This window comes from Rutilus rutilus (assembly GCF_951802725.1).
Source record: "Rutilus rutilus genome assembly, chromosome: 12".
Lineage (NCBI taxonomy): Eukaryota > Metazoa > Chordata > Actinopteri > Cypriniformes > Leuciscidae > Rutilus > Rutilus rutilus.
The window spans coordinates 30,329,316-30,355,825 of NC_140217.1; the positions used below are offsets into that span (position 1 = coordinate 30,329,316).

The 26,510-nt window shown below is 37.8% G+C and overlaps 2 protein-coding genes across 3 annotated transcripts; both read right to left on the minus strand.

Moving 5' to 3' along the window:
• Positions 1–3,028: 3,028 nt before the first annotated feature.
• On the minus strand, positions 3,029–19,172 carry eif4bb (eukaryotic translation initiation factor 4Bb). 2 transcript variants are annotated; one of them, XM_084424882.1, is made up of 14 exons: positions 19,082–19,172; positions 17,040–17,180; positions 12,604–12,809; positions 12,128–12,244; positions 11,992–12,046; positions 11,749–11,901; positions 11,078–11,212; positions 9,661–9,789; positions 9,314–9,569; positions 9,027–9,100; positions 8,209–8,448; positions 6,463–6,610; positions 3,664–3,736; positions 3,029–3,418 (listed from the first exon to the last, which is right to left on the minus strand). In XM_084424882.1, exons 1-14 carry the CDS (start codon positions 19,092–19,094, stop codon positions 3,347–3,349), a joined length of 1,812 nt encoding a protein of 603 aa, XP_084281008.1. In that variant the 5' UTR covers positions 19,095–19,172; the 3' UTR covers positions 3,029–3,346. The 2 variants fall into 2 exon arrangements, with proteins under 2 accessions (XP_084281008.1, XP_084281009.1); XM_084424883.1 differs by lacking the exon at positions 3,664–3,736 and having other exon boundaries at positions 19,082–19,171.
• An 804-nt stretch (positions 19,173–19,976) lies between these two features.
• Positions 19,977–22,919, minus strand: LOC311300567 (trypsin-like). The gene is made up of 8 exons (XM_084424912.1): positions 22,752–22,919; positions 22,535–22,555; positions 22,286–22,454; positions 21,940–22,208; positions 21,703–21,848; positions 21,021–21,366; positions 20,275–20,387; positions 19,977–20,170 (listed from the first exon to the last, which is right to left on the minus strand). Exons 1-8 carry the CDS (start codon positions 22,798–22,800, stop codon positions 20,156–20,158), a joined length of 1,128 nt encoding a protein of 375 aa, XP_084281038.1. The 5' UTR covers positions 22,801–22,919; the 3' UTR covers positions 19,977–20,155.
• Between the last annotated feature and the right edge of the window lie 3,591 nt (positions 22,920–26,510).

A 26,510-nucleotide genomic window follows, 5' to 3' on the forward strand; every position in this document is an offset into this window, starting at 1 on the left:
GCTCTCTAGCAGTACTGGCCTCGCATCTGCATGTGTGGGTGCAATACTGAATAAGTTACTGTGGAGCACATGAAACCACAAAACTGTTCCATGAATAAAATTCCATTCATATTTTTTTTTTTGTAAAACAGGGTGAGCAGTAGCTCCAATTAAATGAATAAAAAGCTACAGGGACCAACTGAGGTGACTGTAGAAGTTGTTTAACTGGAATTAATGAAGTTAATGAAGGTTACATGACTGACTCAGCATACTATAATATCAGAAATATGGCTGACTTTTCAATGTACATTTACTGGACTATACTCCTGCTGTGTGATACTGCAATTAAATGAATTGTGTAAAATAAAATGCGTCTGATTATTGCATAATTGCCATAAATATACAGTGCTGGAATTGCATAATCAGATTCCATAAAGTAAGTAGGCCTACTTGTAATTAGATGTTTTAAAATACTCATAATCAGACTTCAGAACATTTTTCTTGATTACAAAGTCTTCTAGTTTTGTGGAATTGCACACACAGACCAGCCACTAATCAGATGGCTAATTACATGGAAAATTGAGAGGCCAGAAAGCATTCGACCACCGGATTTACAGAAATCATTTCACTTTTAAGAAGTGTTTTCTCAACATTTTTTTTAACTATTTAAATTTTTATGATTTATTTATAAGCTTTTCATTAACCTCACAAATCCCCTCCAGTTCCTCTACGAACCCTGACATAATGTAATATTTAATTAAATTTAATTAAATTAAGAAAATAAGTTCTTTGTGTTGTTGATAAAAATGGAATATATTTTGTTTCTGTTTCTATTTTTATATCAATATGGTACATTATCCAATTCAACATGATAAACGAGTTAGGTCAAAAGTCAGTTAAAAGTAATCAAAAAGCAGTCGTTATATTACTTTAAATGTGTAATGAAACGGATTACTGTAACGTTAATTTGTAATCAGTAACTGACTACAATTTGTAGGCAAGTAATCTACCCAGCACTGCACATATAGGCTATTATATAATTAAACCTTTATGACCTTATGTAGTCACAAGACGAGGTCAAAAAGTTTGATCATGCAATAATGCAATTTTCTTTTAAACATTTGTTTGTACACACCACAAGGCTATTTAAGTGATCTGAAATAAAGCTAATAGATTGACAACTTTTTATATAACAAAAAATACCTTGAACCATTACCAAAAACTTATTTGTGAACTACCAATGCATAGGCTACATGTTATTTGGTCGCTTCAGTAGTATCTGTGTCCAGAGACCACCAGTTAGCACCAACTGTCATTCTACAGACAACAGAAACAACACTCATACATGCACCTGACACAGCAGAAAGCACACAGTAAACACACAAAGCACAGCACCTGTCACTAAAAGCTGAAAACACACAGGATTGCAGTCTCGTATCAGTCTCACATAGGCTACCTTGATTCTGCTTTTTGTTCGTTCGTCAGCGATTAACGTTAGCTTGGTTTTATCGCGTCGTGCTCAGTGTGCAAGGGCCTTTATAGTTTACACCCAAGTTTTTAAAGTCTCAATGTTATAGGTCGGAGATTGTTAATACTAAAATATAAATCAATCAACCAACGACACAGGAATATAGTTAAAATCGCATTCAAAACAATTTTACGATGAATCGTTATTAAAAAATTGACAGCCAATCAGAATCTCAACGAAACTCAACGTCATCACACGTCAGCGTGGGCGCTGAAATATGAATCGTTTGATAATAAAAATCATTATCTGAACACTTACCATATTGTACTGTATTATAACAAAAAGTAGTAAAGGCCTGTTCACACCAAGAACGATAGCTTTAACTATCGGAATGAGTCGTAACTATATCTAATTTGCATAAATGTAGTGGAAAGTTTATTTTTAAGTAAACCTTATGTTCCATCTAAAAGAAACCTTAATGGCAGGCCCGGCAAACCACAAGAGCCATGGCACATGGCTTGTTTATAAAAGCCATAAGGATGACAACACTTTATTTTAAGGCGTCATTGTTACAGTGTAATTATGTATTTAATAAGTACTGGGTAATATGAATTAACATGTACTTACTATAGGTTTAGGGTAGGATTAGGGTTTGGTAGAGGGTTAGTTGCATGTAATTATTTACGGTTTTTACAATGGTAAGTACATGTAATATATGTAACAAGGACACTTAAAGTGTTACCAAACATTTCATAACAGGACTCCAGAGTTCAGTATCTCCATGTGTGTGTAGAGATTGCACGAGTCCATCTGAGTAAAAAATGCCAGACCACCAGACAACTTTTTCTCCGCCAATAAAAAGAAACTGCAGTATTTGTGTGTAGCTAGAACAGCCCAGGTTACAGGCAGGAGAGTTTCAGTTAGGGCAGCTGGGAAAACATAGGCGGACAGCACAATATGACCACACAAAGAATGCAACAAGCATTGCAAAGATCCCACCCTAGAATGGGCCGTAAAATCCATCTAATAAAGCAGTATGTGGAAGACACCTCGAGAAACACATGGCTCAATTTTTCAAAGTAAATAGTAAATAGCTCTAAAATGTAACCAAACTAGATTTCTTGTGGCACACATGCAGCTTATTTCAATACTCAATCACCAAGAGACTGGGAGGATCTGCACAGCATCAGTGTTGGATCATTACATTGGTTTGAGAGCACTTTGAGGGAGTTCACGAACCTTGCCTTCTGAGAAAACAACAACGCTATGCAGGTTTGAGGAGAACAGATTAACAAAATAAGACAGAAACCTTGAGTTTCAGTCTGAGGCATTAAGAGGATTTGAGAAGAAAGCCTATCCTGCTGCCTACACCTTGCCATCATTCAGTACTGAGGGTGTTTCTGCTGTCTCTGCTAATGAACTCTTCAGTGGAAAATTAATGTATAAGCCCTTTTCAACAAATATGCACCATGGTTTATGGCATTACAAGACAATACAGAGCATTGAGTGACCAATTAAATTAGACTTATGCATCATATTGGAAATGCTGACTGAATTAAATCAGAGGAATTCAGAGGCAAGTTATAGTATCTTACATACTTTATTTATAACAATGACTTTCAAGTTAACAATGATTTTTAAATGTCTACATGAATGCATTATCTACTTACTGCACTGATTGTTTTCATTTTATTTTTTTAATTAAAATGGACCAGTTTTGGGAATACTTGTATACATTTCCATAAACGTGACACAGAACAGCATTGTGGGTACCTTAGCCATCATCCCCTTAAACTACACCACTCCATCATCATGAGGGAATTCGAATTTAACCCCTCATTTGATCGTTCAGTTGCTCTTTTTCTTCTGTTCTGTAGTTAGTTGATCCTTCCTAATTGTTCATTCCTCTCCACCTTCTCCCTGTTCTCCATCCATTAGTAGGGCAGCATATTTACTAGCTGAGCTGAATTGCTGTAGGGACAAAAAGAAATGTAATGACCACAATGTCTGTGATGAACAAATTAGAGTGGCATGAAGAAAATAATGTTCTTCCCAAAGTTCTACACAACAGTGGGCTTGGGCTGAACACCACCACTGATTTGTAGTTTCTACAAATCAATCATCTTTGGGGTCTAACTGTTCTTGCAATGTAGCCTACATTGAAAATGCTACATGAAAAAACTGATTCAGGGGTCAGGACCAGGTGAGGTACTCACAGGAGGAACACTCTCTTCATATTTCTTTGGTTCTGAGGCTATTCTGGGATCTTTGCCCCGCCTGACCTCCTTCCTGTCAATACAAGAAGGAGTTTAAGAATAGTTCACTCAAAAGCTAAAATTTAGTCATCCTCGAGATGTTACAAATCCGTATTTTTTTCCTTCCACATAACACAAAGAGGACTGAGCTGCTCTTTTCTAGGGGGTGGGGTGGGGGGGCATATTTCAAAAGGCATGATTAAGAAAGCCTGAATGAAATCTGTTCATTATAAAATGGGATCATATCTCTTTACACAACTCAAATTAAACTGCTCCATTCATACACATTTACCTTATAGATGACCTATATAGATTATAGATGACCTTTTTGGACCTTTAAGTTTTGGTTACCTGAACTTTCAAAGGTGGGACAGAAACCTCTCAGGTTTTATAAAAATAATCTCAATTTTTGTTTCTAAAGCCCTATTCGCACTGGATTAGCATTACATGATGACGGTCACCAGATACACTTGGCGGGGTCGTATGTAATTTTTTCAAGGTTTTTGTTTCCTGTGCGCCTTTTTATCCATCTTTCACGAAGAATGGGAGCTGCATCGGACTGTTTTGATAGTATTTTGGGTGCTGGGTCATATCGTTATACAACATACAACTATACAATTTGGCGAAAGAGAAACCTGAAAACCATTAGAAGAGTGAAAAAAGAAATTAGATGGAGATGGATGACATGTATAGCAGCATGCGGTAAAGAGCATTCTTCTGTTTATGATATATCAAACAGCTAGACCTATAACGACAAGACATTTCCAAGCAATAGCCTATTGACATCACATCCGGGGGATAAGTCAATAAATTCGAATAAAAATCACAGGCTTCACTTATCCCGTGCGAATGCGCCACACGAAATTCAGATGTAGGTGGGTAATTTCTAAATCACACAAGGTCCCCAGATAATACTAATCCAGTGCGAATAGGGTTTAAGATTAACCGAAGTCCTATGATTTTGGAACAACATGAGGGCGAGTAAATGACAACTTTCATTTTTGTGCCAACTATTCTTTTTAAAGGTGCAATGTGTAATATTTCTGAGGATCTATTGACAGAAATGCAATATAAGATCCATAACTATGTTTTCAGTGGTGTATAAAGACCTTACTTAATGAACCGTTATGTTTTTATTACCTTAGAATGAGTCATTTATATCTACATAACCGCGGGCACCCCCCATGTTTCTACCGTAGCCGACAGCGAACAAACAGCGCTACAGAGCACGTTTCGTCACTAACTTGAATGAGAAGCAGCAGAAAAAGACGCAGCAGAATGCTCAGGTTGTCCCTGACTCTTCAAACGTGGAGAAAAACATACTGTCTGAACGACGCCTCGGACATCGTAACGTTAGCTATTTCCCCTTACCTAGCTGCTTTGATGCTCTTATCCATAGCTCTTATCTTATACTAACTAGCATGGAAACAAGCTATGGTAAAGTCAGTGAATAAAAGACTAACACAATGATGAACAAGTAAAAATAACAATCGCAATAACGTGTTTTTACTGAATAATTAAGTAAATATAATTTAATATAAAATCCTCATTGCTTGACTTGCTACTCTCTGCTGACTCAGACGACGACATCTTCCGATCCTACGTCAGCCACCATAGCTTCTCCTTGCAAATTGAGGGATAGGCCATGAGTGACTGACTGTTTGCAATTCGCAAACCTCACCACTAGATGCCGCTAAAAATTACACACTGCACCTTTAAGCACAAAATATGGTAGTGACAATATTCTGATATCATATTTTGCTCTTTGAACACAGCACCTATTCTGCCATTACTGTAAATAGTTTGATTTAGTTCAGTGGCTACTGCTTGTGATGAACATAAAAGATGCATCAATGTATTCTTGCCATCATCACTGATTATGCGCATTGTTCCAGCCCTACATGTCATCAGATTTTCAGCAAATAACCTTTTTTCTTACAGTCTCAATTGTAATATGATGCAGGAGATATAAGGACTACTTTTATAGTGCTTTTTTGTACATTTTATAACTTATTCCAATGCACATTCAATATACAGTTAACACTAGGGTTGGGAATCGAAAATCAAATACTCGGCAAATCTGGCCCGCATTTTTGCGTGTATCTGACCATTTAAGTGTGCACTGAAGCTCAAAGTTCACGTTGCTTGTTCATGTTCCCCTTTGTCTCGAAGTGCACGCACAGAAAGCCGCTTGAGGAACAGGGTGAGTTCTCTTCCGTGCTTATAATAACTGTAATATCAAGCACGTTACTGTGGCAATCAGGGCGGGGCCGAGGGCCGTAAGAGATCGGCACGAGGCTGGTGGCGTGATTGATGATGAGCGCCACCTGCGCCCTGCACCGGTCTTCTATCTCTCACAGAGGAGCTTTGGAAGCATAAAATGAAGAGTGATGACGACAGTGAAGGACGAGAGAGGACCAGGCCTGGACTTTTACGTTATGTTTTGTTTATGTGTGCGGCAGTCGTCCCTGAGGGGCTGCTGCCTTTATTTACTTGCGTTTTGTGTTTGCTTATTTTTGTATTATTAAAGTGTTACACGTTTGCCGGTTCCTGCCTCCTTCCCATAACAACATACTTTGTTACAGTCCCATTTCGCGAAAGGGGGCAAAAGAATTGTTTTATCTCAATTATCATTTTCATTATCATTGGAAGTCAAAATCGAAATCGAACCTCAATTTCGATTAATCGCACAGCCCTACGATGCAGTCATGTGAATTTATAAAGTGCATGACACATTCACATTAGTGAAGACTGCCTCACCTGTCTGCAGGTTCTCTCTGCTTGTCTTTAGTTGGGCAGTCAACCCCTCGTCCCCACCCTCCTCCTCCTCCTCCTCTCCCAACTCCTCCTCCACCTCTTCCCTGAGGCATACCTTTATCCCTTTGAACGCCATCATCCAGGTTTTCATCTAGCAAACAGAAAACAGACAAGTCAGACCTGCAAACTCCTCAGACTAAAAAAGGTGACAGTGTCGCCGGGGGGGGGGGGGGGGGGGGGGGGGGGGGGGGGGTGCATGTTTTTTTTTGCTACATGCCATGGGATTAATCAATGCATGCTGATGAACAATGTATAATAATAATAATAATAATAATAATTAATATGCATACCCTAGTTTTGCACTGATGTAAAAAGACTGACAGTGACACAATAAGACCTCATGTTAGCAAAATGTTTTAATCTTTTAACTCTTAAAAAAAAAAAAAACTCTTAAAAAAAACATGTATGTTCTTTAATGTTTGATTATAATTTTACGGTCTTCACATAGGGATGGGAATTGATAAGATTTTATCAATAATAATGCCACTGACGATTCTGATTATCGATCCAATTCTTTATCGATTCTTGATAGCACTGTGTGGAAAAATGTAGTCATATGCTTCTTTTTTTTTTAAACAAGTGGTTTTCTTTATTTTGAAGTTTAAGCTTGAGTTAGCAAACTGTACTTTTTTATATAATTTATGTAATAAATATAACCTTATTGTAAAGTGTTACTGATTAGTTACACCGATTCAGACGTCACCTGAGTTCACTGTTGGAAGTTGTTTTAACCATTCATTAAAATGAATCGGTTCAAAGGAGTCATTAGTTCGCGAATTGGACGTGTCGTGCGCGTTGTGTGATTATGCCAGCAGTTAGGACACTGACATCCAAGATTTGTGTCAACATAAAAACATTTCATCACTGTATAGTTTTATTTCGTTTAATTAAAGTGTTGTTTAACGTTAAGTCAGCTGAATGTCCAGAACGCTTTTCAGAGAAGATAAGGAAACATATTTAGCAAAATTCACACCCAGCAGTAATTCAGAAAAAAAAGGTCTTTCGACCTTTTACCACCGTGTCGATGTATTTTTGATTAATATGTGCGTGCGAGGGAGAGAGAGCAACACAGCGCCTAGTTTGGAGACGGTGAAGTCGTTTACACAGAGAGTGCGCGCGCGCGACCGGCTCTCTCTCTCTCTGCTCTGCTCGTTCTTTCAGTTAAACATACACCCTGTCACAAACGCAGCCGTTCATCTACATTACTCACCGATCAAATAAGACTTTGGCGGGACAAAAAATCATTTTGGTGGGCGCTAAAATGCAGGAAAATTCATGCACGAGTTTCCATTAGACTCGCACGGTAGCCAGCCGTCTCATCAAATGGCGAGCTCAGCTCAGTTGACGCTGTGTGCTGCAAGATTCTGACGCAAGTCCTAAGATTCCAATTGGCCAAGAGAAAAAGTGCTAAGATTCCGATTGGCCCAGAGAAATGTCAATTATAAGAATTATCCAATAATGTTTCACAATTCTAGCCTGCATGGCAGTTACTGTGAGAAACAATATTACCCCCCCCCCCTCGAAAAAAAACTCTCCGGTTCTACGCGATTCACGTAAATGACCCAATTGACCAAGAAAACGGCGATTATCGCCGAAAAGCGACAAGTTTGCAGGTATGACAAGTGATAAAACTGTATATATTCAAAGGTTCTTGCCACTCTGTTGAAATGTTATTGTGGAGTCTTTTACCCTTGCCCAATACGGTCTCTGCACTTTTGGGAGCAGCTAAGGGTGTTCCTTCCTTCTCATTAGCACTCCCCCCTGGGCTGCGTTTGGCCCAGGCATTTTCTTTAGGGGGAGGGGCAGGCATTACTTTCAGTGGGAGCCCTCCCTGATTGGAAGAGGGTGATGTACATGCAGGAGAGATCGGCTCATCCTCCTGGCCACTGAAGACTTCATTCTCTGAATGTTCATCTTGAGACCTAGATCCTTAACATCACAGATACAGAAATATATTTTTATTAATTTAACTACTGGATTTTTTGTTTTCCTGCTATCATTAGAGATCTTTAAATCAGTGTTATTTTAGTATTATTTATATACTACTACAGGATTTATTAATATTTTGAATTAGCTTTTATTTATATTTTCAGGTTATTTTCATTTTAAAAGGATCAGTAATTTTATGTGCTTTTGTCCTTATTAGATTTTTTTTTTTTTTTTACATTATAGCTTTAAATTTATTTCAGAATTAGTTTTAGCAAGTTTAGTACATTTCTAATTTTAATTTAAGCTTTGAATTAATTTTTATTTCACAAATTGTCTTTTATAGTTTTAGCTAACAATAGCACCATTGCTTAAAATAATCCATCATTCATTCAATGCAATAAAAAAAAGCATATATAGCACTTCTACGGGTTTTTTTAATGACTTCAACCGTTTCTAATACCAGTTGTAAACTGGGTTGGTTATCAGCTATATGAGAACATTAATCAGAATTGTAATATTAGAGCATTCCTAATCTACATACTTTGATAAGGTATCTGCTAAGAACACAAATGTATTACCTTTAGGTTGTGAGGATTCACTTCCTGTGCGTTGCCGCTCTTTAAATGGCTCTTCACTTCTCCAACTTGGGTCTCTGAGGAAAAAAAGAAAGAAATTTAACTCCTAAAATTACTCTTTAATCACTATTTAAATGTCACTTTTTCAGACACTCCAGGGCTGTGTCCGAAATCACCCCTATACCCTTAAATAGGGCACTATTGATGGGGCAGCCATTTGTAGTGGTGTCCGAAACCATAGTTGACGTTGAGTGCACTTCGTATCTACCCATCTATTTCCCCCTTCTCACCGGTCTCTTGGTCGTCTCTCCGGACCCCTGTTCTTGTCATCCTCCAACTGTTTCTGGAGTCTATCTTGTTCTTTCTTCAGCCTCTCCTCCACCTCTCTCTCCTTGGCAGCTGTGTCCACAGGTTTGGCTGCACCAAATATAGAGGAAGTCCTGCTGGAACTTGTTGTGTTACTCTGGGGAGGCAAGCTTCCACTCTTTTCCTCCTCTTTTGGGATGCTCCGTGGCTTCAGGTTTAACTTGGGCCTCTGTGTAGAGGCTGGAACGAAAAATCTCATACGTTTAGAATAACATTTGTATTTTTAAACCTGACGTGTGTAATTTCTCCATGAGCTAATCTCATCATGTACCCCTGTCTTCTCGTCCGTCATCCCTCTTGTCAAAATTCTCTTCACGATCTCCGTAGCGATCTCCATCACCAAAGTCTCGTCTAAAGCCACTACTGAATCCTCGTCGTCCTCCACCACGCGAGTCAAAACCTAAGACAATCATATGACCGTAGCATTACTTGCAAAGCAAACTGCAATAAATGTACACACCAAACATTCATGAACTCAGAGAAATTAAAGGGATAGTTCACCAAAAAAAGGAAATTCTGGCATAATTTGTTCACCCTCAAGTTGGTTCTAAACCTGTATGAATTTCTTTCTTCTGCTGAACACAAAAGATGATATTTTGAAGAATATGGGTAACCTGCATGTATGGCTGCGTATTGACATTCACAATGTCGATTCACGATTCACAAGCTTGCAATTCGATTTCGATTCGATTCAATATTGATTATTTTGAATATCAGGTACAATACATGGCAAATTTTCTCAAGGAAAACAAATCTCTTAACTAATGCTGTAAACTATGGGATTCAGTTGTAGCCTACTAGGCTTCATTAGCCTACTATAATATTGAAGGTCAAAACGGTGCACATATTTAGCAAAATGCTCCTCTCTAGAGTTAATTTGTCTAGCTGACTAACAAGTTTATCACTGGATATGTTTTTTTCTGAGGTAAATGTGATGTTACATGACATTGTTTACAAGCTGCACTGACTTCTTTCCACGGTTGAAACACTGATTGAGCGATTCCATGTGACATGATACGGATTTTGAGAAGTTGTAATTATCTTTAACACACTTTCAGATGCTCATTCATGTTTATTTCATGCTGTAACTGGTATTAAGGCGGAAGAGAAGATCACGTGCTGCGCCAGAGCGATCTCACGCCACAGTGCCAAAACAGTATTTATGTTTTTGAATTTCTTAAGAAAATGACAGATTTGGAATCTGAGACATTTCATATCAATAGTAGCCTAACAAAGCACAAAGATTATTACGATTTATTGCATGGGATGCGCGCTACAATGCTCCAATCATTCATCAACTGAAAACAGGATGACTAGCCTAATCGATTCTTGGGATTTAAGAATTGATATCGGTTCGTAAAAACGAGAATCGATTAAAAACGTGAAATCAATATTTTTTACCCAGCCCTAGTAACCTAACAGTTGATGAAAAAAAAAAAAATACTATGGAAGTAAATGGTTACCATCAACTGTTTGGTTACCAAGTACCAATATTCTTCAAAATATTTTTTTTTTGTGCTTAGCCGAAGAAATAAATTCATACAGGTTTGGTCTGGAACAACTTGACAGTGAGTAAATGGTGACAATTTTCATTTTGGGGGTGAGCTATATATCCCTTTAATAACTTGCACTACCATTTTTGACTAAAGTATCATATAAGAAATTCCACTGAATGAAACTCCACCAACCTCCACGATCATAGTCTCTGCTTCCTCTGTCGTCATAGCGATCTCTCCCACTGAAGCGATCTCGACCGCTGTCAAAACGATCATCACGCCTTGGACCATCTCTAAATCGGTCTGACTCATAGCGATCACGAGACCCTGCAAAAAGACACCACAAGGCATTACATAAAATAGCACAAACAACTGTATGTTAACAGTCAAACCAGGTTTAAACTGATCTATATTTAACCTTGAATAAACAAACAAAAAACAAAATAAGAAATATTTATATTGTAATATTTCAATGTAAAAAATAATAATTTTACAGTACAAATACAATACTAATATTTATGGTTGTCTTAATTTCTTTATTTTCTAACTTTCTAACAACTGAGCTTTTATTTTGGAAAACCACAAGGGCCCATAAAGCTTTTTTCAAATGATTACATATTTTACATGCATTTACATACATGTACGTACTAAAATAAATTGCAGAATACTTACTGAAATATACAGTATCCTTTAATATTTGTGATTTGATAGTCACATTAAGCTATTATTTTTAGTAATCATGCAGCTCTACTTTTAATGTTATAAATACTTTCATTTTTACTGGATAGTAGACATTCTCAAATATAATTTATGCGAAGTATTTTGTTTAAGCATAATATACAGTTAGCATCTGTTTAACTTACGGTCTCCAAATCCTTCATCTCGGCGTGGTGCTTCATCTTGCTCGCCACTCGGGCGTGCCCTCCAATCAGAATCAGTCTTATCAGGGCCACCGTCCATCCCACGACCGCGATCTCTATCCCGGTCTCGCCCTGACATTGATCCACCATCCCTCTCTGGAGGAAATATGACGTTAAATTTAATCAAGAAAGACACTTTCACAGAGGCAAAAACAATGTGAAGGAGTTTGAATATCATCAGTTCACCTTTGTCATTGGACTGATCTGCGATATCCACCCGGATCCGCCTGTTCCCAAGATTCTACACAAATTTGATGCAACATTAATTAAAAATAGAAAACACCGGCAATGCACTGAGGTCAGTATTTTATTGATGACCTACCTCCTCATTTAGACTGAGCGCGCGCAAGATTGAGTCTACATCATCAAATTCAGCATAACCAAATCCTTTAAGCCTTTCTGGGTTATTAGGCTCCCGTGGCAAACGCACCGCACTGATCTGATAATATACACAAAAGACACAGTTACACACAACCTGCACTTGTCAAGCAGCTAAGACATTATGGCCTGGTTTCACAGACAGGGCTTAGACTAAGCCAGGATTAGACCATAGATCAATTAGGACATTTAAGTAATTTTTATAAACATGCTTAGAAAAAAACATTACCGATGTGCATCTTAAAACTAAAAAGGCACTGATATATTTTTAAGATCAGTCAGTGCAAGTTTATTTCAGTGGAAACAGCTCAGACTTACATTTTAGTCTAGGACTAGTCTTAAGCCCTGTCTGTGAAACCAGGGGTATAAGTATTATCTAGACATCCCATTTTTAAACATGCATGCAGCGTTTCCACTGACCGCAAGTCCCCTGAAGAAGTCTTTGATGGATTCCTCGCTGACATCGTAGGGAAGGTTACCGAGGAAAGCAGTGTAGGGCGGGCCGCGTGGCAGCCGAGAGCGGTCAACGTTTGGCTCCCGTGCTGCACGAGGCGCAGTAGGCAGGATGGAGCGATCGATGGGAGGAGCTCGATATGTATCCTCCGTAGTATGCCAGGAAGTTGAGACTAATGAGAAGGAGAATGGGACTTGATTACCACAGAATAACATTTTTACTGACTGGATTTCAAAATGCATCGGATGTGTGTGAATAGCACATATACAATGAAGCACAACATCTTACCAACCCTAGCATTCGGTCTTCTTAAGGCTGGAATACATGCGACTTTTGCCTAGATTATTTAGAGTCAGGACAGTAGGTCAGTAGTAGTAGTTTCAGTAGTTGCTGAAAATCAGAGCTAGTCTGCAGAGTTTAACTTATAACAATTTTTAACTTCAGACTAGGGCTGCATGATTAATCGTAATGAAACCGAAAAGACGATATGGCTTAGTCTGCGATTTGATTAAATATACACTGCTCATTATTTGCTGGTGTGCAGTAGTGTCTCAGAGCGGCTCATTTCTACACAAACTCAAATTAACAAAAAAATGTTCTCTGATTACTTGGCTCAAGACGATTCGATTGCACCCTTTGACGTAGGGCTGGGCGATAAAACAATAATTATCGCGATATAATTTTTCTCGCTAAAACGATATCAAGAGTTTCAACGATATCAAAACGATATGTTCGATAACGTTTATGCGCCAAACGCGGAACAAAACTCGGACCATTTATCCGCTCGGCTCAAAGTCCAAACGGCAGCGCAGCGCGAGCTCACTAGAGCCGATGCGTTTACTCTGATCGGTCTCGTCACGAGATCCAGTTAGAAGCGCTTGAATTCTGCGAAGAACACAATGTCTCAGTGATTTAAACCAGTTTAAAGGCAGATGAAACAGCACTGACAAACAGGAGAAACACTATGCGCAGAAGGCTTTTCCGTCTACAAATTCCCATCATTTACCATGGATTTACTGTAACGTTAGCCTTGTAATATTAACTGCACCATGAAATGTGGGATATACATATTGAATTGTATTATATTATTAATGTAGACAATGTATTAAAGGACTGATGGAATATAATTACAGTATTTAATAATGTATTAAGGCTACTGTTTTTCATACAAATACCATAGAAACCATTAAGGTTCATTTTGCCATGATAGTGAGGTTATCATGATCTAAATGCATGATACTGGATGACCAATGGTTAAGTTTAATAAAACTCAAACAGTCAGAATATTGCATTTTACCAAATAAAAATGAGCACATGCAGAAACTAAGAAATTAATTGTTCAATAAAGATATTTATTTTGTTAAGGAAAAGTGACAAATGTTTGAATGTTCTACCTCAGATTTGTGAAATGTTCACCAGTTTGGCAAGTGTTATGAGTTTGGCATGATATGTTCTGACAATAAAGAGTAGTTTAAAACCACAATTAACGCTCTGGGGCCGTATTCACAAAGCATTTTATCTTACCACTAGGAGTACTCCTAAATCGCACTAAAATATTTTAGCTAGGAGTTTTCTCTTAAAAGTTATTCACAACGCCTTTCAGACCTACTCTTAGTAAAGAAAAATGACAACTCCTAAACTAAGAGTGAGTCTTCGTTGCTATGGATGACGTCATTACTCATGCACGAGCTTGACTGAAGTGACCACCTTGATTGGCTGATGATTGTAACGCGGGAATGATTCCAAACACCTCCCCTACGATGATGAGTGACAGGTCTGAGAATGCGTGCGCTGCACAAGTAGTGCGAAGGACGAAGATGATGAATAACTGAATAAATAGCCTAAATGAATAAAGAGTAAGGCAAAACAAATAGCCTAGTAGCCTAATGAAACATATGGATTGATGCAATATCTTTGCAACATTATTGAATTAATCTGTCACTATATGCCTCTGCCTACGTTTGCAAAGAGAAGAACATTTTAATTTGATTCACAATGAAACATTACAATTAGCTTACATGCAATGAGTAGCCTAGTTTTGGTTGTTGTTGGTGGCGTTATTGCATCCCTAGTTATGCCTACAATGCAAAATTGTTCCCTCGCGATTGGAAGCTCCTGTAGCCGCCGTATACGCATTTCAAAACATCGCAACGTGAAATGCCACAAAAAGCGGTTTGTGAATAGGTCTTAGTGAGTTAGGAGTCCTCTCGACTTCTTTTAAGCTGTCTCAGGCTTAGGTGCTACTTTTAGGGCTAAAATGCTTTGTGAATTACTCTTAGTCAAAAAAATTAGGAGTCCTAAAGTTACGAGTGACACGCCCATTATTTTTAGGAGTTGCTCCTAAATTTGCCAGTTAGGAGCTACTTTTAGCCTTAATATTCTTTGTGAATACGGCCCCTGGTTTCTACAACTTTCACTTAGGAGCAAAAATCTGCCTTTAAACTTGAAAGAAATAAAGATTTGACTTTTATCGTGATAATTATCGATATAGACTGATATAAAAAAAATTATCGTGATATTTTTTTTTGGCCATATTGCCCAGCCCTACTTTGATGTCATTTACTTCACGAAAATTGATGGCATTTATAATCTTTTTTTAAAACCTACTTTTAAGAACTCCTCCTAGCCTGTTACTCCAATTTTCAAGAAAATGTAACCAGATTATCTTCAGACCATGCTAACAAAAATGTATGGAATTCAAGTGCATTAATGAAACAAGTTCTTGAATAACAAGAGAACAAATTCAACAAAGAGCATGCCAAAATGGACTTGAGGCTATATATCCGCAACGTTTCAGGACCATACTTGGTTTGTGTTATAACAACCAAGTACATGCACAGTTTCAGCACAGTGCCACCTAGTGGTCAGGAGATATGAAAAATTGGCCTATAATGTCTGAACAGTTAGGCCGAAAACCCCAAAACTGGTCTCTTTAGATTCGGTGCAGCATGCAGGCACTGGGGCCTCATGTACCCCGCCTGGAACAGCCTTTCCTCAGCTGGTCCTTCTGATGTTTGCCGCTGACTCTGATGTCTCTGTAGTGGTTAAACATGAGATATAATTCGTCTTGTGTAGACCTAACGGGCAATCTTTGGTCTTGTGAATCTATCATTTGTTCCCTGGCCAAACTGAGGGCTAAGTGAAATTTCATAACTTTATATTTAGGTTATTTAACTTTACCGTAACGTTAGACTAGAGCACTGCCTTTGTATGTTTGACTGAATTGTTTGCTTTATTTATTATTGTATAGCTTCTTTTACTTTTTACTTATACTTTTATAATGGCTATTATTGATAAAACTGAAATTTAACAAAAAGAGACAGGGTTTATTTTTTTTTATTTTTTTTTTATTACAGTGAAGATGATCAGAGTACAAATGCACATATTGCCTGAACCATATTAATAAGTTTAAAATTTTTACTATTTAAACGGAAAGAGGCAGGGTTGTGTTAATATTTTTGTTGTTGTTATAAATAGGCTAATGTTACACGCAGTGAATACAATCAATACGCGTTGCCTGAACCACATTTGTGTGCCTATAATGTTTTCTTTATCTGAAAACGTAAAGAGGCAGTGTGGTGTTTTATAACATATTTAGTTTTATTGTTGCCTAAAATGTACATACAGAGATAACCGGAGTAGCAGAGTGAGCTAAGTGACGCAGTGGAAACGCTAGCCGATTCATGGTTTACGGACCCGAACCGTACTGCTCAGTGGAAACGAGTCAGCGCTATTGCGCCATTTAAGTCAGCGCTACCTTGTGGTCAAAAGTCACGACTATCCAGTGGGAACTGGAAAGTCGTGCACAGATGTCAAAACAACTCTCAGGCTGCATCTCTGCAATGCTTTGGCTCATTGCCACCTTACTCTGACCACACCACATCAATTTGGTCACATTGCAACCTATTGGTAGAAAATGATAAATCATTAAATTATAGGACTAGTGACTTTAAATAATTTCAGCCATTTTGCCTAAAATCTTCTTAATACAATTGCTCAGTGTTGCAGTTGGTCTGATGCTCCTAGCCATGCTGGCAAGACTTATCGTGCCTTCTTTGTGCTTGGCCCTTTAACTGCTGCTTGCAGTTATATAGCCATATTGACATATAATCAATTCTGGCCAAATTGTGCAGCCCTACAAACAAGCACAGCAAACCTTGACTGTTTTTATTTATTTATCTGATTTTAAATTGCAATCACAATTTTTATCAGAAAAATCTCAATTATATATTCTACCAAATCATGTAGCTCTACTTCGGAGTTTGATTCTATTCAGTCTGAGGATATCAAACATGTTTGATATTGAGCCAATTTAAGGCATGTTTTCATTTGTCATGCATCTCTTAGCAATGATTCGGTTTAGATTTTAAAAGTCATGTTGTCCATTCCAGGATTTACTCACCATCTCCATCCAAGTCATCAGTCTCATCTGCCCAGCTGGTGGTCTTCGCGCTGGGGTAACTGGGGGGTGCATTGCCACTGCTATCATTCGCAAGGAAATCAGTCAGGGTCAGGGTCTTCCCCTTCTTCTTATTCTTCTTAGCTAAAGAAAGAATAACATTCCATGAGAATGTCAACACTGAGCTATTTCATCATTTGATAAATTTCTGCATGTTAAAAATCATAATGAAATGAAAATAGCGACAGATGTTTTCTTCCATATTGTGGCGTACATCTGAGTGAAAGATTTTTGAAAAAGGAAAAAAAAGTGGGGCGTGGTTCTATTCAAAGGTTGCTGATTGGATGGAGGCCAATCTGAATGCAAGCTTGAGGTTGATTGTAAGAAAGCGGCAGTGATAAAGCAGACTAAAAAATTTGAGGAGTCCAGCATACGCCAGAGAGAAATCTGTCATTCATTTCACCAGAAAATTAGATCAGAATTCAAAAAAGGAAAAGACAAAAAAGGAAATGTGCATGGATGGATTGTTTCCAATTAGATCAATAACATGCATGTAGAAAACAGGGTGAATTTTCATTTCACGCCCAGTTTGACATTCATAGTAAGAAAAATATTTCGATGTTCCCAAAAAAATCAAATAGCTTGCAAAAAAATGGATAGCTTGCCTTAAAAGTTAAACGTCATTATACTTGTAGAGGATTTCCTCTACAGCAACCTTCATTAAACCCAAAACAGATGCTAATAGGCTTCACACCACTCATTAAATGTTGAGTACTATCACACTTATGTAAAATACGTGCTGATACCATGCAACTAGGAACTGAAAAGGTGAGATAAGACACTCAGGGAGCCTCACCAGGGATGTTGTAAGGGGAGGAGATGGTTCACTCAAATACAAATTTATGGGAATGTCTAACATGAAATATGGTAGCTTTAGTCCTGCCTTACAGTTAAAAGAGCAAATGATCTTGTTCACATAAGCATTGTCTGTTTATTTCTCTATAACGTCTGTGCGTTAATTGGACCAGCCAGAAAAACATAGAACAATAATTTATGATACCATTGGTGTCAGATACTACTGATTCGAAATAGGCCTATCTCTTTCAGAGGTAACATTAATATAGTTTCTTATAATTCAGTCTTTCCCTATTCAAGAAGACAGGAGCTGTACTTGCATAAGATGTACTGTACATCTGCCTTGTTTTCTGTACAAGACTAGGAAATAACATTCAATAATCATATTTTGTGATCAAATTCACGTTCCACGCATGTTTTGGTAACTTACTTAGGCACTATTTTTGTAGGCTTAGTCTAATATGGCTTAGACAAACTGACACGTCAATTAATATAAGGTAATAAGATATGTTTTGGTCGTTTCCTCGATTATTTTAATTAATCGAATGAATTAGTGAATGATTCAATAATGACTCAACAGAAATAAGACACTCGCCATCTGCAAGAGTAACGATGTTAACTGCACTGAATGAATCCGTAAACACATTGAAAAAAAAACGATTCCGAAATCCCCACCACCACAATCGGTCCAGTCTAAACGAGCACAGAACGTCCACGGTTCCGTGCACGTGGTGAACCCTCTGGTCCCTCCTCTGGAACGTACTGCGCATACGCACCAAGCACGGGTTATTAGCACCATCCAGAACTTTATGCACTATCATTGAACATAATATTTTAACTTTCTGTACACTAACCTTATGAACTACCACGTACATTATATTACCCGAACATCCGTTTGCAAAACCTTGTCGCGTCCTAAAATTAAGGGGGACAACGAGACAGACGAGGCACATGAATTGGCCGCTAGCACACTGGCTAATTCATCTGAGCATACGGCTTCCCCAATGCGACTAATCCATGTTTTCAGTGCATTTAACCAATAGATTTACCAGCGCCGCGTTTCAAAAACGGATACAGTGAATGCCACAACCATTACGTTTGAACCCAATAATGTTATACAAACTTGTTTATAGCTGTTTCGCAAAGAATCCTACAAATATAGGCAGAGCACGAGTGCGCATTATTCTTACCTGACGCCGCCATGTTGGAGAGTGTTCTGGTGGAAGAGTCCCGGATGAAGGCGTCAGGGATTTGTCACGGGGTTAGGCAAGCATCACACCCTCACTCACAACCACATAACATGTTTTAGTAGTTGCACATTGCGATAATGTAAAAGCTGGTAATAATCATAACACAAATCCCAGCGATATAAATGTGCATAAATATTTTATATAGCCTTATTTAACTTATTGTTTTACTAAAAATATTTTACTTTACGGTTTATGTGTGTTCTGTAATCTGTAATATGAAATATATAGGAGAGGGGTAGGTAGGTCATTTACACACCTTTATGTTCAGTTCGGTCGCTAGGTTTTCTGACCCCTTGTACTGTTTGTTGAAAATGGCCATTTGTTGGCTCCTCTGAGGTTGCTACAATACTGTACTACGTTTATGCATTTTGACAGATTCTTTTATCCAAAGCAACTAACATTACATTTAAAGTATACCGCTCATGCATTCCCTCAGAATCAAACCCATGACTTTGGCACTGCTAGTGCAGTGCTCTGTGCTGATAGAGCTAGAGGAACAGGACTGTTCTGCTAAGAATCTCTTGACATGACTCTATATCTCTCCCAGGATCCATTTCAATGTGTGTTTTTTTTTTGTTTTTTTTTACAGTGCACACTGTAATTCATCCATGACAATATAAACACCTTTCATACATTCACCCCCTGTTGGTGTGATTTATATAACAGCAAATAATCATTACAAAAGCCAGATGATGCTAAGTATTTATTTAGTCATATAATACAGATTACAAACAAGACTCAAATTATAATATGAAGTTATGATGATATTATATAATCCATTTATATAATATTAATTTATATGCTTATTATTTAGGTATGTTTTGAAACTCAGACACACACGCACACATAAATCATTAGTCTGAGGGAGGAAAAGACTTTCATTGCAAATCATTTTTGGAGAAATTAATCTAAATCTGATTCATTCTGTTCTGGTTTAAAATAATATTTTTGAATATTATTTATTTGATGTGAAATATGCAGGTGAGCCATTTAGAAGATTGTGCGAACCAAGGGTTATCCACTAATCCCCTGCAGAGACAAAAAAAAGACTTTTAAGAATTTTAATCATGTTTGAATTGTGTTCCAGAACTATGAACAGTTGTTTATGTATTTGTCTGTGTATTTCGACTTACTCTGCATTGCCTTCTATAATCCAAGCAGCAGTTTCTGCTACAGCGATGATTGCAGTTGCAGCGGTTACGGATGTCAAATCTCTCACCACATCTCCCTTGACAAGAGTTTGAGACTACACCAAAAAGACATTTAAACAAGCATTATGCAGAAGTGGTGTTAAAGGGGTCATGACATGAGAAATCAAAATCCTCATTATAAGCAAAACATTTATTTAATCAAGGTCCAAAAATGGCTGTAACAAATGAGGCAATTCAACTGTAAATGAGGCACGTAATGGAGAGTTCGCAAAGAAAGTTTTGTTTAAAGATGAAGCATCCAACTGTATTGGATCCGACAGTAACTGCATCAAAAAGCATAAGTAAATTATTTCATAATGCTTTGTCTGTAAATTATGGTTTTATATGGATAATGTTTTCAAAAACGTACTCACATGCAATAGTGAGTGGGCGTTGATCCTGTTTCCTATGCAATAACGTTAGCCAATCATAACAGTGGTCATTTACTGACGGTTGAAAACAATCGTTTTCCCGCATATATATTTGTTTGTTTTTTTGTGCAAAACTCATTATAAGTAAACCTTAAAGCTGCAGTACGTAGTTTTTCCTCTTTGTCACCATCTCTGTTCGAAATCTGCAATTGCAGTTATTCGCGGAATTATCAACTTTACGTGGGTTGTGCCTCGGCACGGCACGGCACGGCACTATCTCTTGTCTAGGAGTGTAGAGTGTGTGTGAGAGAGAGTTACTCTGATTGGGTGGAGGTCTTAGGGTAGTAGTTGTTGTTGAAGAAGTAGAAGTTCTTAAGGTAGTAGAAGTAGGTGATGTGGTAGAAGCGGTTGAGGTGGTAGAAGTAGGAGATGTAGTAGAAACAGGTAAGGTCGTAGAAAGAGGTTGGCATGTGCTTGTAGGGTTGAAGACGACAAATCCTGGGAGATTCTGGACAATGGTGGTGGAGATCCAACTCTCATACTGTGAAACACGCGTGTAAACACCAGGTGCGTTGGGATCGGCACAGCCATAACCCCAGCTGGTGATACCAGACTGAACCCACACCAAACATTGCTTGCTCACCATTGGACCTCCAGAGTCACCCTACAGAAAGACAGAGGGTTTTTCTTTATGGGACTAACTTCTCATCAAACTTGTCCAGAAAGAATCACATTGGCGGCATATATATAAAAAGAAGCACAGATAGATGTCTGTGTGTCAAGATATATTAGAAAAACATAATGGACTTTCAGACATGCAGCATGTTTTGATGTGCACACTTAATAATGATCTGGGGTGCGTTTCCCGAAAGCATCGTTGGCCAACTATGGTCGCAAGTTCCGTCGTTACCAATAGAGTTCAATGGACATTGCGATGAACTTGCGACCATAGTTGGCTAACGATGCTTTCGGGAAACGCACCCCTGGTTGACTGTTGTACCTGGCAGGTGTCTTTGCCTCCCTCCAATAAACCAGCACAGATCATGTAGTTGGTAACAGATCCAGAACCCAGCAGAGTATTACATCGAGTGTTGTCCACGACTGGAACCATAGTTTCCTGCAGAGTCCCAGGAGCGGGTAGGCTCACTGAACAGGGTACACACAAACACACAATCATATATTAGTGCTGTTATGAGTAGATGTATGTGTGAACGAATGAGTTTGTATGTGTTTGTACCTCCAGACTGAACATCTCCCCATCCTGTGATCCAGCTGCTGGTGCCGGAAGGGAAGCTGCTGTTCAGTGCCGCCAGACACACGGGTCTAATATAGTCATTAAAGGTAACGGTGGAGGATAAGCGCAGCAGAGCGATGTCATTGTCATGTGTGTTGCTGTCGTAGGACGGGTGAACGATGATTGTGACGACATTTCTACTGATTTCATTGGTATTGACTCCCTGTTGTGTCCTCCTTCCCAAGTACACACGGAGACTGGATGCACTGACACTGAAAACAGTCAGAGAATACAGTGAGAAAAGAAAACAATATATTTTACCAATTAATGTATGTTTAGTGAATCTTACCCAGGTAAACAGTGAGCTGCCGTCAGCACCCATTCATTGGTAATGAGGGAGCCTCCGCAAAAATGACCTCCATAGGTAGAGCTGTGCAGACTGACCTGCCACGGCCACGACCCTTCAGCGGCATCCACACCACCCACAATACGGGTGTTTAGAGGGGCTTGTCCACAAACTATGTGAGAAAAAGAGAGATGCTCACATGCACATTTCCGTGATTCATATGAACATCTTAAGAATGAGACAAGCTCTTACCATTCAACTGAGAAAGTGAACCTGTGGTGGAAGAGATGGTAGCACACATTAATGAGGAATAATTTTATGGACATCCATCTGCATGTGATATCCTCCAACTAAATTAACTAAATTAAATGATCTCACAAGAAACACAGGACTATGTCAGAAATGTGTAGTGCTGATAAAATGTCTACCTTAACTTTAACCTTAATAAACATTAAGTGTAAGTCCTTACCTTGAACAGATAAGAGCAGGGCCAAACTGACACACGTTAACCTCCACATCTTCTCAAACCGTCTCTTGTCTTGCAGAATGGATGGAGATGGTGGATTTGGTTCTCTTTGCCTCTCACAAACCCTTTTTATATTCACTTCTTGAGTCTCTGCTTGTCACTTGTTTAATACCTCTAATGTCGCACTAATCTGTTTTTATTATTATTTTCTGCTCCTCGCCCTGTTTTCACAATGCAGACCTGTTAAACATGTATTCTAGATCTAAACATATTAAAATGATAAACACATTTTATTTCAGAGATTAAGAGTTCTGTTTATTTCTGTCTTAATTGGGCAGGGTGTTCATGTTATTTAATCATTTGTTGCATTTTGTTCCAACTTAGAATAATTAGCCACTCTAATATATTCAGACAATAATAGTAATGTAAACAAATTATTAATATAATAAATAAAATCAAATATATATCCATATAAACAAACATATCTTGCATTATATTTTACACAGAATATTACTGAAATCTACCAGATATACAAATATATATGGTAATATTTTAATTTAGGGTCCAATTCTCACAATTAACTAGTTGCTTATTAGCATGCATATTATCAGGATATTGGCTGTTTTAGTATTAGTTCTTATAAAGCACACATTAATGCCTTATTCTACATTACCATATTCTACATCACATAATCCTACCCAATACTACTAACTAATTATGTTACTAACGATTAATAAGCTGTAATTAGGAGTTTATTGAGGCAAAAGTCTTAGTGTAAGTTAATAGTGAGAATTGGACCCTATATATATATATATATGAAGAGTTCAGATGCAAAAGCCTCTAAGTGCCATCTGAAATTTTCTTCTAGAATGATAATTTTTATCAAGCTCGTAAATTTAAGTTCAATAATTTCACTTAAATGGCATTGCAAATGACCTATTAATTGTCATTTAAGTGAAATTACTTAACTTAAATATACAAGCTTTATAAAAATGATCATTCTAGAAGAAAATTTCAGATGGCACTTAGAGGCTTTTGCATCTGAACTCTTCATATATATATATATATATATATATTATATTCAAATTATGTCATGGTGTTGATCAGCTTGTTTTTCTTACCTCTCTGAGATTATTTATTGCTAAAATTGTGGTCGTTGATGAAGCCCCTTAAAAATTTAAAAATTAAATCATTATGAATATTTTTTTCACATGTTCTTTCTGGGTTTCTTCATGAAGATTAAACATTATAAAATGGATTGCTTGAATTGGTAAAGCACTAGTTGCAGCACTCACTGAGTCACCTGCCCTCTGATACACTTTTACAGTGACTATGTAAAATTTACAACGGCCACATGCTGTTACTTACGTCATAATTAGTGTCTTAAATACCGTCAATTTTCTACTTGTCTTTCACCAACACCTTTTTTTTTTTTTTTATCTGTCACAAATCCAGATAAACTGAGCTTTAATGCTGTGTGAAGACGAATGTCTTCTCTAAATAATCAACTTACATTCTCTCCCATGCTCTGTATTTTATTATCTGAAAAGAAATCAAACTGCTTATGTAAATGTATATATTTTGGATCATTTTATTATTCAAACATTACATAAAATCAATAAAAGAGAAACTAAATAGGCTATTTGATCACTTACTCTAACATTTAAAACTATGCATGTGAATTTCTATATAGTTTCTATTACTGTTGCAGATCCGTACAGTGACCGGGAGGGGACATGTTCGGTTCACTTATGCCTAGTTCACACTACACAACTTGGCAGATCGCTATCTAATATATATATTGTTTGCGCAATGATCTGTTTAGAACCCCGAAAAAAAAAGAATATGGGTGAAAGGATGGATAAGCACACGCGTGCTCGTGTACGGCTGCACGCGAAGTCGGAGCTGAAGAAGAAGCTGGCTCAAAACCTCACAACACCCTCCCCCTGTCGGTGATTGGTTGGAACACTATTTGTTTTGGTTTTGAGTGGTTGGTGAAACCAATTGTTTTTGTGTGCAGATCTCAGAGGCTGCCTACAGAGACGCGGTTTTTTGACGGCATGCTTATGGGGCGGGCAGCTAGCAGATCGTTAGGAAAGATTAGATGAATGTGATCTTCTTCTTTTTTTGGGCCTGAAATCACTGATACAACCTTTAAGAATGCGCTTCAGTCTTTCACTTATAACGTACCCATGTCTTAATACCAGAGAGCATAGGCCTACTATATATTTATATGACTTTCCTAATTCAAAGTAAAATGTTATTTCATCAGTCATCATCTCCATCTCTGACTGCTGAATAGGCTATGTGGTTACAGCGTGGTTCCCTCAACATAACTACGAGAACTACAACAAACGTTACTTGGCCACGATAAATATGTCGTTCTCTCAAAATATGAAGTCGTGGCCACGAGAAAAATATATTGTTCCCTCAACATATGATCTCGAGGCCACGACTTTACATTGAGACACCCCTTGCTGCAGCCTGTAGCACGATGACGTAGCTGGATGATCCAATACGTACTGGATGGAGGTGTGTTTGGGTTATAATTCGCATTCACATGCGCTGGTCTTAAGTGACATGTGCTCAATATTGTATTGAGATGATGTTCTAACCTGTGTAGTAGTAGTAGCCTACTGATAAATAGTAATAAGTAATTATTGATGAATAAGTAATTATTTACATAAATGTGATGCTTTCCTAGTTTCTCTCTACATACATGCAAAATAGTTAATTTTACAACATTTTAAATCACATGATTTTAAACCTAAATGTGACGGATTTAATGCGTGTATACTGAACATTTTAAAATAAAGCCATTTTATTTTATTCAGGTCATATTTGCTGTTGAGTGGAAGCAAAAATGAGTCAAGTAATTGTCTCTTTAATTTTAATCCTAGAGGTAGGCCTACAATACAATACGGTTAAGTTTGTAAACAACTTAAACCAGTAGCCTACACATTCAAGGGAAAATGCAAAAATAATAACAGCATCAAGAAACTAAATCTTGTCAGAAAAAAAAGTGCTTAATGATATTTTGCCTGGTAAGAGTTCCTTCTTTAATGGCTATACTAATTTTTCCACAGTGATCTGTACATAAGGTTCCTCTTGCCACCCGTCCCTTAAAATACGGAATCGTCTCGTATTTACAAGTAAGATGATGCGTCCCGTATCAAATCAATAAGGGACGGGATTTGTCCCGTATTTTTCATTAGGCCCACACATAGTTGAATAAAAACATAAGGATTTTGCAATATGGTCGGATAGCCTAATACTAATAGGAAATATAAAGAAATCAATTTTACAATAAGTAGTAGAGAAGTTCATTGCATGATTGCATTTTAGCGTCTTTGTTTCTATAGAGCTGGTAAGTCCCGCCGCCCATCCGTAAAACCCCGCTGGACCTCTAGGTTGAAAAATCGTCAATGCAAGTGAATGGGAGAAAATAATTATTTTCTGGTCCCGTTTGAATTGTGCCATGAATGTGAACATATGTTGTCTGTGAATTTTTTATATAATTTTTCATGTTACGAGTTTGACAGTATATTGTATGATTCTTTGGCTAGCAGTTGTGGAAAAGACATAACGAGAAAGACTACATGTCGCCTATGTGACGTCACCCCATAACACATTTTCCCTCCACTTGTCAAATCACGGTGCTAATGCTGCGATAATCTATGGAGACAGATCGAGATGCCTGTGTGTTTTGTACCCAAATGTCACCATTCAAACCAAATGGGCTGTTCTTTCTTTCAAACGCGT

Coding starts and splice junctions, on each gene's coding strand:
- eif4bb (XM_084424882.1), bottom strand. Junction 12,245..12,603: donor ACTTCTTCAGGGGACTTGCG/GTCAGTGGAAAC, acceptor GTATATTATCAG/ATCAGTGCGGTGCGTTTGCC. Junction 3,737..6,462: donor CAGAGAGAACCTGCAGACAG/GTGAGGCAGTCT, acceptor TTGTATTGACAG/GAAGGAGGTCAGGCGGGGCA.
- LOC311300567 (XM_084424912.1), bottom strand. CDS start 22,800: ATGTGGAGGTTAACGTGTGTCAGTTTGGCCCTGCTCTTATCTGTTCAA. Junction 22,455..22,534: donor TTCACTTTCTCAGTTGAATG/GTAAGAGCTTGT, acceptor TTTCTCACATAG/TTTGTGGACAAGCCCCTCTA. Junction 20,388..21,020: donor AAGACCTCCACCCAATCAGA/GTAACTCTCTCT, acceptor TTTTTGGTGTAG/TCTCAAACTCTTGTCAAGGG.